Here is a 16,991-nt window from a genome sequence, read left to right on the forward strand (position 1 = left end):
CTTCCTCTCCTCTCTCCACTCTCTCCTCTCCTCTCTCTCGTCTCCTAGCTTTCCTCTCTCCTTCCTCTCTCTCCTCTCTCTCTCACTCGTACACCCCATACTATCTACCCTTTCTCCTCCCATCACTCTCTCCCTCAACTTTCCGTCGTCCGCGCTCTCTCTCTCTCTCAACTCTGACAAACCCACATATCCTCTTTCTCCTCTCTCTCTGCTCCTCTCTCTCAAGCTCTTTCTCTCGCTCTCGCTCTCGCTCCTTCCGCCACCTCATCTCTCTCCCTCCTCTCTCTCTCCTCTCTCTCTCTCTCTCCTCTCTCTCCTCCTCTCCATCCCTCCTCTTACCTCTCTCAACTCATCCCTCCGGTGCCTGCTCCCTCTCTCCCTGCCTCTCTCTCTCTCTCTCTCCATTCTCTCCCTCTCTCTCTCTTCTCTCACTCGTCACTCTACCCACCATCCTCTCCGCTCCTCTCCTCTCCCTGCTCTCTCTCTCCTCTCCTCTCTTCTCTCACTCTACCCCTACTATCTCTTTCTCTCTCCCTCTCCTCTCTCTCTCTCTCCTCTCATTCTCTCTCTCTCTCTCTCTCCTCTGTCTCCTCTCTCTCTCCTCTCTCTCACTAACTTCGTTCCTCTCTCCTCTCTTCTCCTCCTCTATCTCTCTCTCCTCCTCTCTCTCTCTTCTCTCCTCTCTCTCTCTCTCTCTCTCTCTTCTCTCTCTTCTCCTCTCTCTTCTCAAATCTACCCCCACACATCTCCTTTCTCCTCGTCTCTCTCTCTCTCTAACTCTCTCTTCTCTCTCTCCCTCTCTCTCTCTCTCCCTCTTCTCTCCTCTCTCTCTCCTCTCCTTCTCTCTTTCGTCTCCTCTCTCTTACATGCTCCTTCTCCTCTCTCTCCTCCCTCTCTCCTCTCTCTCTCCTCTCCACCTCTACACCCCACATCTCTTTCTCCTTATCTCCTCTCCTCTCTCGTCTCTCTCTCTCTCCTCTCTCTCCTCTCATCCAATCTACCCCCACCTATCTCTTTTTCCTCTGCTCTCTCTCCCTCTGACTCTCTCTCTATCTCTTCTCCTCTCTCCTCTCTCTCTCTCGCTCTCTCTCTCTCTGCTCCACTCTACCCACAGTTACCCTTTCATGGTAGTATTGATTTTGACCACTCAGACGGCAGCTGCTGAGGCTGCCTGCTAACCTGTTTCTCTTGAGGCCCATGTCACTCCCTCCCTTCCTCAGACAACACCATCCTCAACCCCGGTCAGCTTCTTCTGCCCTCCAAACCCAGAAAAAACATGGTACACAACACACACACACACACAACAACCACCACACACACACACACACAACACACACACACACACACACACACACACACACCACACACACACACACACACACACACACAACCACACACACACACCAACACACAACACACACACACCACATGCAATCCAACACAAACCCATCACCAAACACCAACATAATTTCCCCCTAACAATAACTGACACAAGTGATTCTTGCCCTCTGTCCACCGACCTCAGGCATGCCCTGCCTCTCTTCACCTCCCTGGTAAACGTGGTGTGTGCCTACGACCCGGTGGGCTACGGCATCCCCTACAATCACCTGCTCTTCTCCGACTACCGGGAGCAGCTGGTGGAGCAGGCCGTGCAGATCCTCATCGTCACCCTGGAGCACGATGGAGGAGGGCTGGCCCACCGACCCCCCTCTCCCTCCAGCATGGAGGACCAGGATGTAAGGCCAGGACCCTTCCACACAGGGGGAGGGTGATGCTGTGTGTGTGTGTCTCTCTGTCTGTGTGTGTGTCTTTCACATTTAATTCAACTTACATTGTGTTAACATTCACCTTCAGAGACCAGGGGCCTGTCATGATACATTGTGCTAACATTCACCTTCAGAGACCAGGGGCCTGTCATGATACATTGTGTTAACATTCACCTTCAGAGACCAGGGGCCTGTCATGATACATTGTGTTAACATTCACCTTTAGAGACCAGGGGCCTGTCATGGCCCTCAGTTGTTGCTGTTACATAATTTTTCTCTCTGTCTTTCTGCAGTCTGTGGGCCCTGACAACCTGTTTGTAAACTACCTTTCAAGAATTCACAGGGAAGAGGTACAGTCATTCTTCTTGTTGTCATATTTTTCACACATTTCAAATCAAATCAAATTGTATTTGTCACATGCGCCGAATACAACAGGTGTAGATCTTACAGTGAAATGCTTACTTACAAGCCCTTAACCAACAATACAGTTCAAGAAATAGATTTAGGAAAATATTTACTAAATAAACTAAAGTAAAAAATGTAACACAATGGATGTAACAGAATAAAATGGCGATAGTCCGGGTGGCCATTTGATGAATTGTTCAGCAGTTTTATGGCTTGGAGGTAGAAGCTGTTAAGGAGCCTATTGGTCCTAGACATCCTCCTTTTAATGGTGCATTACATGTAGACTGAATGCTACACTGTTTTAGTTGTGAGGAATGTTCAGTCTCATTTAACCAGGCTACAGTGCAGCCGTGTCAAGACCCTAGTCTAAAGGTCAGACCCTAGTCTAAAGGTCTGACCCTAGTCTAAAGGTCTGACCCTAGTCTAAAGGTCTGACCCTAGTCTAAAGGTCTGACCCTAGTCTAAAGGTCAGACCCTAGTCTAAAGGTCAGACCCTAGTCTAAAGGTCTGACCCTAGTCTAAAGGTCTGACCCTAGTCTTCTTTGTAGTTCTCACTTCTTTGTAGTTATCTCTTCTTTGTAGTTATCTTTTCTTTGTAGTTCTCTTTTCTTTGGTAGTTCTCTTTTCTTTGTAGTTCTATTTTCTTTGTAGTTCTATTTTCTTTGTAGTTATCTGTTCTTTGTAGTTCTATTTTCTTTGTAGTTCTATTTTCTTTGTAGTTCTCTTTTCTTTGTAGTTATCTTTTCTTTGTAGTTCTCTCTTCTTTGTAGTTCTCTCTTCTTTGTAGTTCTCTCTTCTTTGTAGTTCTCTTTTCTGTGTAGTTCTCTTTTCTTTGTAGTTCTCTCTTCTTTGTAGTTCTCTCTTCTTTGTAGTTCTCTTTTCTTTTGTAGTTCTCTCTTCTTTGTAGTTATCTTTTCTTTGTAGTTCTCTCTTCTTTGTAGTTCTCTTTTCTTTGTAGTTCTCTTTTCTTTGTAGTTCTCTTTTCTTTGTAGTTCTATGTTCTTTGTAGTTCTCTTTTCTTTGTAGTTCTCTGTTCTTTGTAATTCTCTCTTCTATCATGTTGACACACTTTCTCCTCTAATGGTACATCACAAGTGCATCTTTGCTATGTGAAAAGACGTTGGTCTAAAGGTCTCAAATGAAAATGTGAACCTCAGAGCCTGCTTGTGTCACTCCCTCTCCAGGACTATGACTTTGTGTTGAAGGGACTGGCTCGCCTGTTGGTAAACCCTCTGATGCAGACCTACCTGCCTAACTCCACCAAGAAGATCCAGTTCCACCAGGAGCTGCTGGTGCTCTTCTGGAAGCTCTGTGACTTCAATAAGGTCATATATCATATATTATTATATATATTATTATCATATTATATATAATTATATGATCATAAGGTAGGAGACTTGCCTGATCCCAGATCTGTGTTATTCCTTACCATACTGTACGGGTGCTAAACTATACAGCACAAACAGATCTAGGACCAGTCTGGTAGGAAACCATGCAGGTTGTTATTGTGTTGACTGTATTCAGTTAAGTCTTCCCCCTCCCCCCACCATCTCTCTCGCTCTCTCTCTGTCTCGTCTCTCTTCTCTCTCACTCTCTCTCACTCTAACCCCACTATCCTTCTCTCGCTTCTCCCCCCTCCCCCACTCTCTCTCCAACTCTCCCCGTCTCCCCCCCACTTCTCTCTCGCTCTCCCTCCACTCTGCGCTCCACTCTCCCCCCACTCTCTCTCGCTCTTCCTCCACTCTCGCTCTCCCCCGCTCTCCCCCTCTCTCTCACCGCTTTCTCCACTCTCTACCTTTCTCTCTCCCCTCTTCATCATTTTCCAATTCAATTTAAGTGGATTTATTGACATGGGAAAGCAAGTGAAATGAGATAATAAACAAAAGTGAAATAAACAATAAAAAATAAAAAAAGTAAACATTACACTCACAAAGTTCCAAAAGAATAAATACATTTCAAATGTCATATTAGGGTTTATATAGTGTTTGTAACGATGTACAAATGGTTAAAGTACAAAAGCGGAAAATAAATAAAACATTAAAATATTAGGTGTATTTACAATGATTTTGTTCTTCACAGGTTGACATTTTCTTGTGGCAAACAGGTCAGAAATCTTGCTGCTTGATTGCACATGGGGTATTTCACCCAATAGACAGTGGGAGGTTTATCCAAAATGGATTGTTTTCGAATTATTTGTGGGTCTGTGTAAATCTGAGCGGAAATATGTGTCTCTAATATGGTCATAAATTTGACAGAGTTTAGGCAAGTGCAGCTCAGTTTCCATAATCATTTTGTGGGCAGTGTGCACATGCTGTCTCATCTGGAAGCCAGGTCTGCCCTCAGGCGGCCTTTCTCAATAGCAAGACCCCAATTGCTCACCGAGTCTGTTACATAGTCAAAGATTTCCTTTCTTTTGGGTCAGTCACCAAGTTGCGTCAGGATTCTGCCACTGTGTACTTCTCTGTTTAGGAGCCTAATAGCATCTAGTCTGCTCTGTTTTTTATAAAATTCTTCCAATGTGTCAAAGCAATTATCTTTGTTTCCCATGATTTGTTTGCGGTCAAATTGTGTAGCGTTCTCTCTCTCTCTCTCTCTCTCTCTCTCTCACTCTACCCCCACTATCTCTTTTCTCTCTCTCTCTCTCTCTCTCTCTCTCTCCTGTCTCTCTCTCTCTCTCTCACTCTACCCCACAGTGAACCCTCTTCTATTTATGATTTTGACCACTCAGGACGGAGCTGCTAGGCTGCTTGCTAACCTGTTTCTCTGAAGGCCATGTACCTCCCTCCTCCACAGACAACACCATCCTCAACCCTGGGCAGCTTCTCTGCTCCCACAGAAAACAGGTGCGCACACACACACATACACACACACACAACACACCACACACACACACACACACACACACACACACACACCACACACAAACACACACCGCATCCAACACAAAACATTCACCAAAAACCACCATAATTTCCCCCTAACAATAACTGACACAAAGTGATTTATTTCCTCTGTCCACCTTCCTGCCCTCACCACCTCCTCCGCACCCCTCTGTCCACCTACCTCAGGCATGCCTGCCTCTCTTCACCTCCCTGGTAAACGTTGGTGTGTCCTACGACCCGGTGGGCCTACGCATCCCCTACAATCAATGCTGCCTTCTCCGACTACCGGGAGCAGCTGGCTGGAGAGGCCGTGCAGATTCCTCATCGTCACCTGGAGCACGATGGAGGAGGGTCTGGCCCACCGACCCCCTCACCCCCAGCAATGGAGGACAGGATGTAAGGCCAGGACCTTTTCCACACAGGGGGAGGGTGATGCTGTGTGTGATGTGTCTCGTCTGGTGTGTCTTTCACATTTTAATTCAACTACATTTGTGTTAACATTCACCTCAGAGACCAAGGAATCTGTCATGATCCATTGTGCTAACATTCCCTTCAGAGACCAGGGCCTGTCATGATACATTGTGTTAACAATCACCTTCAGAGACCAGGGCCTGTCATATCATTGTTGCTAACATTCACCTTCAGAGACCAGGGGCCTGTCATGGCCCTCAGTTGTTGCTGTTACATAATTTTTCTCTCTGTCTCTCTGCAGTCTGTGGGCCCTGACAACCTGTTTTTAAACTACCTTTCAAGAATTCACAGGGAGAGTACAGTCATTCTCTTGTTTTTTCACACATTTCAAATCAATCAATTGTATTTGTCACATGCGCGAATACAACGTGTAGGATCTTACAGTGAAATGCTTACTTACAAGCCCTTAACCAACAATGGCAGTTCAAGAAATAGATTTAGGAAAATATTTACTAAATAAAACTAAATAAAAAATGTTTACACAATGAATGTAACAGAATAAAATGGCTTGTAGTCCAGGGGCCATTTGATAATTGTTCAGCAGTTTTATGGTTGGAGTAGAAAGCTGTTAAGGAGCCTACTGGTCCTTGACATCCTCCTTTAATGTGCATTACATTGTAGGACTGAATGCCTACACTGTTTTAGTTGTAGGAATGTTCAGTCTCATTTAACCAGGCTTAACAGTGCAGCCGTGTCAAAAAGACCCTAGTCTAAAGGTATGACCCTAGTCTAAAGGGCGACCCTATTCTAAAGGTCATGTGACCCCTCAGTAAGGACATTTACTTTTGTAGTTCTCTGTTTTTGTAGTTCTATTTTTTTCTTTGTAGTTCTCTCTTCTTTGTAGTTCTCACGTCTTTGTAGTTCTCCCTTCTTTGTATGGTTCTCCCTTCTTTGTAGTCTTCTTTTCTTTCTAGTTCTCTTTTCTTTGTAGTCTCTCTTCTTGTGTAGTTCTCTTTTCTTTGTAGTTCTCTTTCTTTGTAGTTCTCTTTTCTTTGTAGTTCTCTCTTCTTTTGTAGTTATCTTTTCTTTGTAGTGATATTTTCTTTGTAGTTCTCTCTTCATTGTAGTTCCTCTTCTTTGTAGTTCTCTTTTTTGTGTAGTGCTCTGTTCTTTGTAAGTTCTCCCTTCTTTAGTTCTTCTCTTCTTGTAGTTCTCTGTTCTTTGTATTCTCTTTTTTTTGTAGTTCTCTGTTCTTTGTAGTTCTCTTTTCTGTGTAGTTCTCTGTTCTTTGTAGTTCTCCCTTCTTTGTAGTTCTCTCTTCTTTGTAGTTTCTCTGTGCTTTGTAGTTCTCTTTTCTTGTAGTTCTCTTTTCTTGTAGTTCTCTGTTCTTTGTAGTTCTCTCTTTCTTTGTAGTTCTCTTTTCTTTGTAGCTCATCTGTTCTTGTAGTTCTCTCTCTTATCTCTCTTCGGTACTGTAGTTCTCTTTCTTTGTAGTTCTCTTTCTTTGAGTCTCTCGTTCTTTGTAGTTCTCTTTTCTTTGTAGCTTCTCTGTCTTTGTAGTTATCTTTTCTTGTAGTTCTCCTTCTTGTAGTTCTCTTGTTTTTGTAAGTTCTCTCTTCTTTGTATTCTCTTTTCTTTGTAGTTCTAATTCTTGTGTAGTTCTCGTTCTTTTAGTTCTCTTTCTTGTATATTCTCTCTTCTATTCATGTTAGACACGTTTCTCCTCTACATAGGACATCACAAGTGCATCTTTTGCTATGCTGAAAAGACGTTGTCTAAAGCTCTCAAATGGAATGTAACCCTCAGCAGCCTGCTTGGTGTCACTCCCTCTCCAGCGACTGATGACTTTGTGTTCGAAGGGACTGGACTCGGCCTGTTGTAAAACCCTCTATGCAGACCTCCTGCCAACTTCCACCAAGAAGACTCCAGTTCCACCAGGAACTGCTGGTGCTCTTCTGGAAGCTCTGTGACTTCAATTAAGTCAAATCATATATATTATATATATATTATATCATATTATATATAATTATAATGATCATAAGGTAGGAGACTTAGCCTGTCCCAGGATCTGTGTTTATTCCTTACCTACTGTAGGTGTGGGCTAACTAGTACAGCACAAACAGATCTAGGACCAGTCTGGTAGGAAACCATGCAGTTTATGTGTGTTGACTGTATTTCAGTTAAGTCCAACATATATTTGAAAAAATTAGCAGATACCATTATCTCATCATCGTGACCACAGTAGATACAGACATACTTATACCTTGCAACATCATCATCAGTAATAGCACAACAGGTAGAAGGACAGTCATACATAATATACCATATTCGACTTCATCATCAGTGAATAACACGAGCACAGGTAGAAGGGAAAACCAAGGGGTAAAAACATACATTAATATACCCATATTGACATCATCAGTGGAATACACAACAGTAGAAGACAGGTACCCCATACATAATATAACCATATTACATCATCAGTGAATACACAAACAGGTAGAAGACAGGTACATTACATAATAACCATATTACATCATCAGTGAATACACAAAACAGGTAGAAACAGGTACATACATAAATACCATATTGACATCATTTCCAGTGAAATACAACAAACAGGTAGAAGACAGGTTACTACATAATATACTATTGACATTATCAGTGAATACACAAACAGGTAGAAGACAGGTACATACATAATATTAGCATTTTGACTCATCATGAATATACACAAACAAGGTAGAAGACAGGTACATACATAATATACCATATGACAGTAACGGTACATTTAGTAGCCGACGATGATCAAAAATCTTAATTGAAACAAATAAAAAGTCAAATAGACTAGGAAGAGTCCTGCCCTCAACAGAGATAGGAATAGATGAATAGGCCTGCCTCAACAGGAGATTAGAATAGAGGAATAGCCGAACTCAACAGAGGATTAGAATAGAAGGAATAGCCGACCCTCAACAGAGATAGAATAGAGGAATAGGCGCTACCCTCAACAGAGATAGAATAGGAGAATAGGCCTGCCCTCAACAGAGATAGAATTAGAGGATAGCTGTTCTCAAAAGAGATAGAAAGAGCGAATAGCCTGCCCTCAACAGAATAGAGTTAGAGGAATAGCCTGCCCTCAACAAGAGAAGAATAGAGGAATAGCCTGCCCTCAACAGAGATATAATAGAGGAATAGCCGACACTCAACAGAGATATAAATAGAGATAGCCGACACTCAACAGAGATAGATAGAGAATTAGGCCTGCCCTTCAACAGAGATAGAGTAGAGGAATTAGCCTGCCTCAACAGAGATAGAATGAGGAATAGCCTGCCCTCAACAGAGATAGGAAATATAGCGAAAGCCTGCCCTCAACAGCAGATAGAAGAGAGGTGAATAGCCTGCCCTCAACAAGGATAGAAATAGAGAATAGGCCTGCCCTCAACAGAGATAAATAGAGGAATAGCCGACACTCAACAGAGATAGAATGAGGAAATAGCCTGCCCTCAACAGAGATAGACTAGAGGAATAGCCTACCCTCACAGAGATAGACTAGAGGAATAGCCTGCCCTCAACAGAGAAACGAAAACACGGCCATCACATTCTAATAAACCCATACCCAACCGTTCTCCTCGCCCATCACAGAAGTTCCTGTTCTTTGTATTGAAGAAGCGTGAGTTCTGGGACATCTTGGTACCCATCCTCTTTTACCTTAATGACGCCCGGGGCGACCAGTGTGAGTACAGTCTGTAACACACACACACCACACACACACACACCACACACACACAACACACAACACACACACACACACACACACACACACACACACACAACACACACCACACCACACACACACAACACACACACACACACAACACCACACACACACACAGACAGAGAGACCTATCCTATGAATTGATGGCAGGTGTGAGTATAGGTTTGTTGGGGACTGAATATACTATATATCTGTCTGTAGGGACTGGAATATATTATATATCTGGTCTGTAGGGAACTGAATTATACTATATATCTGTCTTGTAGGGACTGGGAATATACTATATATCTGTCTGTAGCGACTGGGAATATTACTATTATTCTGTCTGTTAGGGACTGGAATATACTATATAATCTTGTCTGTAGACTGAATATACTATATATCTGTCTGTAGGAACTGGATATTACTATATATCTGTCTGTAGGGACTGGAATATACTATAATCTGTCTGTAGGGACTGGAAATTATACGTATATATCTGTCTGTAGGGACTGGAATATACTAATATATCTGCTAACCGGTGTGAATGTCGTGCTTATTTACGTATGCCTTGGTAATGGTTTTAGTGATTGTCTCTCGCTCTTGTGTGTTGTGTGTTGTGTGTGTTTGTGTGTGTGTGTGTGTGTGTGTGTGTGTGGTGGTGTGGGTGTGTGTGTGTGTGTGTGTGGTGTGTGTGAGCGTGAGCGTGTGTGTGCGCACGTGTTTCTGCTACAGCCCGTTGGGTCTCATGCACATCGGTGTCTTCATCCTGGCTTACTGCTGAGTGGAGAGAGGAACTTTGGGGCGTGCGTTTCTCAACAACCCTACTCCAGTCCACGTACCTTATAACATCCCAGTGTTTACAGGAACCACGCCGACCTGCTCATAGTAGTAAGGACTCTGCCAACAAGTACAGTAGCTACAAGCTAGATATAGAATGGAATAGGAATATATCTCTGTGGAATCAGGTGACTGTAGCAAATGGATGGAATTCTGCCAGGCAATATTAACATTTTCTGTGATCTGCCTCTATGTGTTAATTAAAAACGCCTCTCTAAGTTATAGCTTGGTTCCTTATTTACACTTAGATTCAAATAGTATTTAATTCAAGTATTTTAATTGAGCCTGGAGTGCCAAATGGGCGGGGTTTATCTCTATTGGGACTTCCCATGGTTTCCATGCGCCAAGCTAGAATCAATGAAGCGCAGATAAGCATTTTGAATGGAAACAAATCCTAAGCCCTTGTCCCTTCTAGTAATTCTATCTCTATGTCTGACCTCTCTAGTGTGATCCCAGGTTTCCACAAGATCATCACCAGTGGCCACCAGCGTCTACAGCCTCTCGTTGACTGCCTGCCTCACCATCGTAGTGAAGTTGGGCGAGTAGCTCTGCACTGGCTCCATCTGCTGGTCAAAATATGCACATGGTCTTTAATCTATTTATTTAACCTTCATTTAACCATTGAAAGTCCCATTGAGATACATAGTCTATTTTACAAAAGAGGACCTAGCCAAGAAGGCAGCAGTATCATTACAGCGTTCAGCTTACATTACAGCGTTAACATTACAGCAGTAGTCCATTACAGCGTTACAGCGTTACGATTTACAGGTTACAGCGTTACATTACAGCAGTAGTCATTACACGTTACAGCGTTACATGACAGTGTTACAGCGTTACATTACAGCAGTATTCATTACAGCGTTACAGCGTTACCATTTACAGTGTTACCAGCGTTACATTACAGCAGTTAGTCATTACGCGTTACTCGTTACATTACAGTGTTACAGCGTTCATTACAGCGTTTACATTACAGCGACAGCGGTACATTACAGGTTTACAGCGTTACATACAGCAGTAGTCATTACAGAGTTAATTACAGCGTTAACAATTTTAACAAAAGCAGTAGTCATACAGCATTTACACGGTACATTACCAGAGTTACATTACAGGGCCCCTTACATTTACAGCGTTACATTACAGCAGTAGTCATTACAGCGTTTACCAGTGTTACATTACAGCAGTAGTCCATACACGTTACAGCGTTTACATTACAGCGTTACAGCGGTACCTTTACAGCTTACAGCGTTAATTACAGCAGTAGTCATTACAGCGTTACAGCGTTACATTAAAGCAGTAGTCGTTACAGCGTTACATCTACAAGCAGTAGTCATAACAGCGTTACAGCGTTACATTACAGGCATTACAGCGTTACATTACAGCGTATACAGCGTTATATTACAGCCAGTAGTCATACAGAGTTACATTACAGGCATTACATTACAGCGTTACAGCTTACATGTACAGCAGAGTCATTACCGAGTTACCATTACAGCGTTACATACAGCAGTAGTTCATTACAGGTTACATTACAGCGTTACCATTTACAGCCGTTACATTACAGCGTTACAGCGTGACATACAGCGTTACAGCTTACATTACAGCAATGTCATTACAGCGTTACAAATTTAAAAACATATAGTAGGCTACAATCACACCAAACAACACGTCATCATGAGACAATCCGGTCCACAGGAACATCTACAGTTCCTTGTTGTAACCTCAGCCTCACAGAAAGTCTGAGTATTGAACAGTTACATACTTTGGAACAGTCCCGGAGATCACCTTAAACACCCAAAACAATTGTACTCATGAAGTAATTCTAATGCTGTAACGATGGGCATATGAGATATTACTGCGTTAGTCTGGAGCTAGGATTATGCTCAATCTGTGGTCAAAATGTATAGGTGCCTCCCGGGTGCCTCCCGGTGAGGCACATTATAGGTGCCTCCCGGGGGGACGCAGTGGTTAGGCACTGCAAATCGCAGTGCTAGCTGCGCCACCAGAGTCTCGGGTTCGCGCCCAGGCTCTGTTCGCAGCTGGCCGCACTGGAGTCCGTGGGGCGACGCACAATTGGCTAGCGTCGTCCGTCGTCCGGTTAGGGAGGGTTTGGCCGTTGGATATCCTTGTCTCATCGCGCTCCAGCGACTCCTGTGGCGCGGCCGGGCGCAGTGCGGGCCTAACCGAGGGCAGTTTTGCACGGTCGTTCCTCCGACCACATTGTTCGGCTGGCTTCCGGGTGGAGGCGCGCTGTGTTAAGAACAGTGCGCTTTGGTTGGTTGTGCCTTCGGAGGAACGCATGGCTTTCGACCTTTTCGTCTCTCCCGAGCCCGTACGGGAGTCGCTGCGGAGCGCGAGAGGACAAAGGATATCCAAACGCCAAACCCTCCCTAACCCGGACGACGGACGACGCTAGGCCAATTGTGCGTCGCCCCACGACCTTTCCCAGGGGCGGCCAGCGGCGACAGAGCCTGTGGCCGAACCCAGAGGACTCTGGTGGCGCAGCTAGCACTGCGATGCAGTGCCCTTAGACCACTGCGTTCACCCGGGAGGCACCTATACTGTTGGCCTCACCCGGAGGCACCGAGCACCATACATTTTGACCACAGATTGAGCCTAATCCTAGGCTAGACGGAAAAAGCAAAGTAATATCTCAATATTGCATGTACAGCATCTAAGAATTACTTCAATGAGTACATCTGTTTGCGTGTTTAGGTGATCTCAGGACTGTTGCCAAAAAAGTAATGTTAAACTGTTCAAATACCTTCAGAACTTTTCTGTGAGGCTGAGGTTTACAACAAGGACTGTTAGATGTTTCCTTGTTGGACCGGATTGTCTCATGATGACGTGTTGTTGTTGCTGATTGTAGGCCTACTATATGTTTTAAGTTGTAACGCTGTAATGGACTATTGCTGTAATGTTAAACGCGTAACGCTGTAATGTAACGCTGTAAACGCTGTATGTAACGTGTAATGTACGCTGGAATGTAACCTGTAATGATAACTGCTTGTAAGTGAACGTGTAATGTACTCGGTATATGACTACTGCTGTAATGTAACGCGTAACGCTGTAATGTCAATGCTGTAAAAATGTAACTCTGTAATGACTACTGCTGTAATAATAACGCTGTAACGCTGTTAATGTAACGCTGTAATTTGCTGTAAGTTAACGCTTGTAACGCTGTACTGACGTACTGCTGTAATGTAAACGCTGTAAACGATACTGCTGATAATGTCAACGCTGTGTAACGCTTATGTAATGAACTACTGCTGTATGTAACGCTGTAAACGCTGTAAAGGTAACGCTGTAACGCTTTAATGTAACGCTGTAACGCATGTTAATGACTATACGCTGTAATTTAACACTGTAACGCTGCTAATGACTATGCTGTAATGTAACGCTTGTAATGTAACGCTGTAATTGTAACTCTGTAATGTACCTGTAATGCTGTCAAATGGGACTACTGCTGTAATGTAACGCTGTAATTGTAACTCTGTAATGATACTGCTGTAATGTACGCTGTAACCACTGTAAGTACGCGTGTAACGCTGTAATGTAACGCTTGTAATGTAACGCTGTAACACTGTAATGTAACGATGTAAACGCTGTAATGACTACTGCATGTTAATTAACGCTGAACACTGTAATTAACGCTGTAACGCGTGTAATGGACTACTGCTGTAATGTAACGCTGTAACACTGTAATGTAACGCTTGTACGCTGTAACTGGACTACTGCTGTATCGTAACGCTTGTAAACACTGTAATGAACGCTTAACGCTGTAATGACTACGCTGTAATGTAACGCTGTAATGTAACGCTTGTAACGGCTGTAATGACTTACTGCTGCCTTCTTTGGCTAGGTCTCTTTTTGTAAAATAACTATGTATCTCAATGGGGACTTCCTGTTAAATGAAGTTAAATAAATAGATAAAGAAGCCATGTGCATATTGGACCAGCAGGATGGAGCCAGTTGCAGAGCTACTCGCCATGCCACTACGATGGTGAGCAGGCAGTCAAAGAGAGGGCTTGTAGGACGCTGGGTGGCCACTCTGGTGATGATCTTGTTGGAACACCTGGAGATCACACAGAGAGGTACAGACATAGAATAGAATTACTAGAAGGGACAAGGCTATAGGATTTGTTTCCATTCAAATGCTTTATCTGCGCTTCATTGATCTACTTGGCGGCAATGGAAACCAATGGAGAGTCCCCAATAGAGATAACCCCGCCCATTTGGCCACTCCAGGCTCAATACAAATACTGAATTAAATACTATTGTGAATCTAAGTGTAAATAAAGACACCAACTATAACTAGAGAGGCGTTTTAATTAACACCATAGAGGCAGATCACAGAAATGTAATATTGCGCTGCAGAATCCATCCATTGCTACAGTCACACTGTATCCACAGAGATATATTCTATCATTCTATATCTATGCTGTAGCCTACTGTAACCTTGTATGGCAGAGTCTTACTACTATGAGCAGGTCGGCGTGGTCCCTTGTAAACACTGGGATGTCCATAAGGTACGTGGCGAGTAGGCTTGTTGAGACGCAACGCCAAAGTTCCTCTCTCCACTTCAGGCAGTAGCAGATGAAGACACCGATGTGGCATTTAACCCCACACGGGCTGTAGCAGAAACACGTGCGCACACACCACGCTTCACGCTCACACACACACACACCAACAACACACACAAACACACACACCACACACACACACCACACACACACACCCACACACAAACACCACACACACACACACACACACACACACAAGAGCGAGAGGACAATCACTAAAAACCATACCAAGGCATACGTAAATAAAGCAACATCACAGCCGTTAGCAGATATTATAGGTAATATTCCCAGTCCCTTACAGACAGAATAATAGTATATTCCAGTCCCTACAGACAGATATATAGTATATTCCAAGTCCCTACAGGACAGATATAATAGATATTCCAATTCCTACAGGGACAAGATATATAGTATATTCCAGTCCCTACAGACAGATATATAGTATATTCCAGTCCCTACCAGACGATATATAGTATATTCCAGTCCCTACAACAGATATATAGTATATTCCAGTCCCTACCAGAACAGATATTAGTATTTCCAGTCCCTACAGACAATATATAATATATCCAGTCCCTACAGACAGATATATAGTATATTACCAGTCCCACAAAACTATAACTCACACCCTGCCATCAATTCATAGGATAGGTCTCTCTGTCTGTGTGTCCTGTGATGTGCTGTGTGTGTGTGTGTGTGTGTTTGTGTGTGTTGTGTGTGTGTGTGTGTGTGTGTGTGTGTGTGTGTGTGTGGTGTGTGTGTGTTGTGTGTGTGTTGTGTGTTTGTGTGTGTGTGTGTGTGTCTTACAGGACTTGTACTCCACCACTGGTCGCCCGGGCGCATTAAGGTAGAAGAGGAGGGTTACCAAGATTCCAGGAACATCACTCTCTTCATACAAAGAACAGGAAACTTCTGTGATGGGCAGAGAACGGTGGTATGGGTTATTAGATGGGATGCGTTGTTTGTTTCTCTGTTGAGGGCAGGCTATTCCTCTAGTCTATCTCTGTTGAGGGTAGGGCTATTCCTCTAGTCTATCTCTGTTGGAGGGCAGGCTATTCCTCTATTCTATCTCTGTTGAGTGTCGGCTATTCCTCTATTCTATCTCTGTTTGAGGGCAGGCTATTCCTCTATTCTATTCTCTGTTGAGGGCAGGCTATTTCCTCTATTTCTATTCTCTGTGAGGCAGGCTATTCCTATATTCTATCTCTGTTGGGGCAGGCTATTCCTTCTATTCTATTCTCTGTTGAGGGCAGGCTATCCTCTACTCTATCTCTGTTGAGGGCAGGGGCTATTCCTCTATTCTAATCTCTGTTGAGTGCATCGGCTATTCCCTCTATATATCTCTGTTGAGTGTCGGCTATTCTCTATTATATCTCTGTTGACGGGCAGGCTATTCCTCTAATTCTACTCTGTTGAGGGCAGGCTATTCCTCTACTCTATCCTGTTTGAGGGCATGCTATTTCCTCTTATTCTATTCTCTTATGTTGAGAACAGGCTATTCCTCTATTCTATCTCTGTTGAGGGCAGGCTTTCCTCTATTGCTATCTCTGTTGAGGGTAGGGCTTATTCCTCTATTCATCTCCTTGTTGAGGGTCGGCTGATTCCTCTATTCTATCTCTGTTGAGGTCTCTATTCCTTCTATTCTATCTCTGTGAGGGCAGGCTATTCCTCTATTCTATCTCGTTGACGGGCAGGCTATTCCTCTAGTCTATTTTGACTCTTTTATTGATTTTCAATTAAGATTTTGAGCATCTCGGACTACCTTAAGTACCGTTACTGTCAATATGGTTATATGTATGTACCTGTCTTCTACCTGTGTGTATATTCACTGATGATGTCAAATGGTTATATTATGTATGTACCTGTCTTCTACCCTGTTGTGTATTCACTGATAATGTCAATATAGTATATTATGTATGTACTGTCTTCTACCTGGTTGTATTCACTGATGATTGTCAATTATGGTATATTATTATGTTACCTGTCTTCTACCTGTTGTGTATTCCTGTGATGTCCTCAATTGGTATATTATGTATTGTACTGTCTTCTACCTGCTTGTGTATTCACTGATGATGTCCAATATGGTATATTTATGTATGTAACCGTTTCTACCTGTTGTGTATTCACTGATGATGTCCAATATGGGAATAACTATATTATGTATGTACCTGTCTTTCTACCTGTTGTGTATTTCACTTGATGATGTCAATAATGTATATTATGTATGTACCTGTCTTCTACCTGTTGTGTATTCACTGATGGATTTGATGTCAGAAGTGGTTATCTCGCTAAAATTTGTTTTTCTCAAAATAATTAAAATGTGGCCTTTTTAAAAAAACCTTTATTTGAAAAA

At 43.2% G+C, this 16,991-nt stretch overlaps 1 protein-coding gene across 1 annotated transcript; it reads left to right on the forward strand.

The window, feature by feature from the left end:
- Positions 1–1,220: 1,220 nt before the first annotated feature.
- LOC112079116 (protein HID1) lies at positions 1,221–10,852 on the forward strand (the record flags this gene model as incomplete). Its single annotated transcript, XM_070442234.1, has 7 exons — positions 1,221–1,279; positions 1,496–1,736; positions 2,060–2,116; positions 3,356–3,496; positions 9,107–9,197; positions 9,954–10,109; positions 10,515–10,852. Coding segments are annotated over 7 exons (1,083 nt in total), but the record flags the coding sequence as incomplete, so codon positions are not given.
- Positions 10,853–16,991: the final 6,139 nt, after the last annotated feature.

This window comes from Salvelinus sp. IW2-2015, unplaced genomic scaffold (genome assembly GCF_002910315.2).
Source record: "Salvelinus sp. IW2-2015 unplaced genomic scaffold, ASM291031v2 Un_scaffold6951, whole genome shotgun sequence".
Classification (NCBI taxonomy): Eukaryota; Metazoa; Chordata; class Actinopteri; order Salmoniformes; family Salmonidae; genus Salvelinus; species Salvelinus sp. IW2-2015.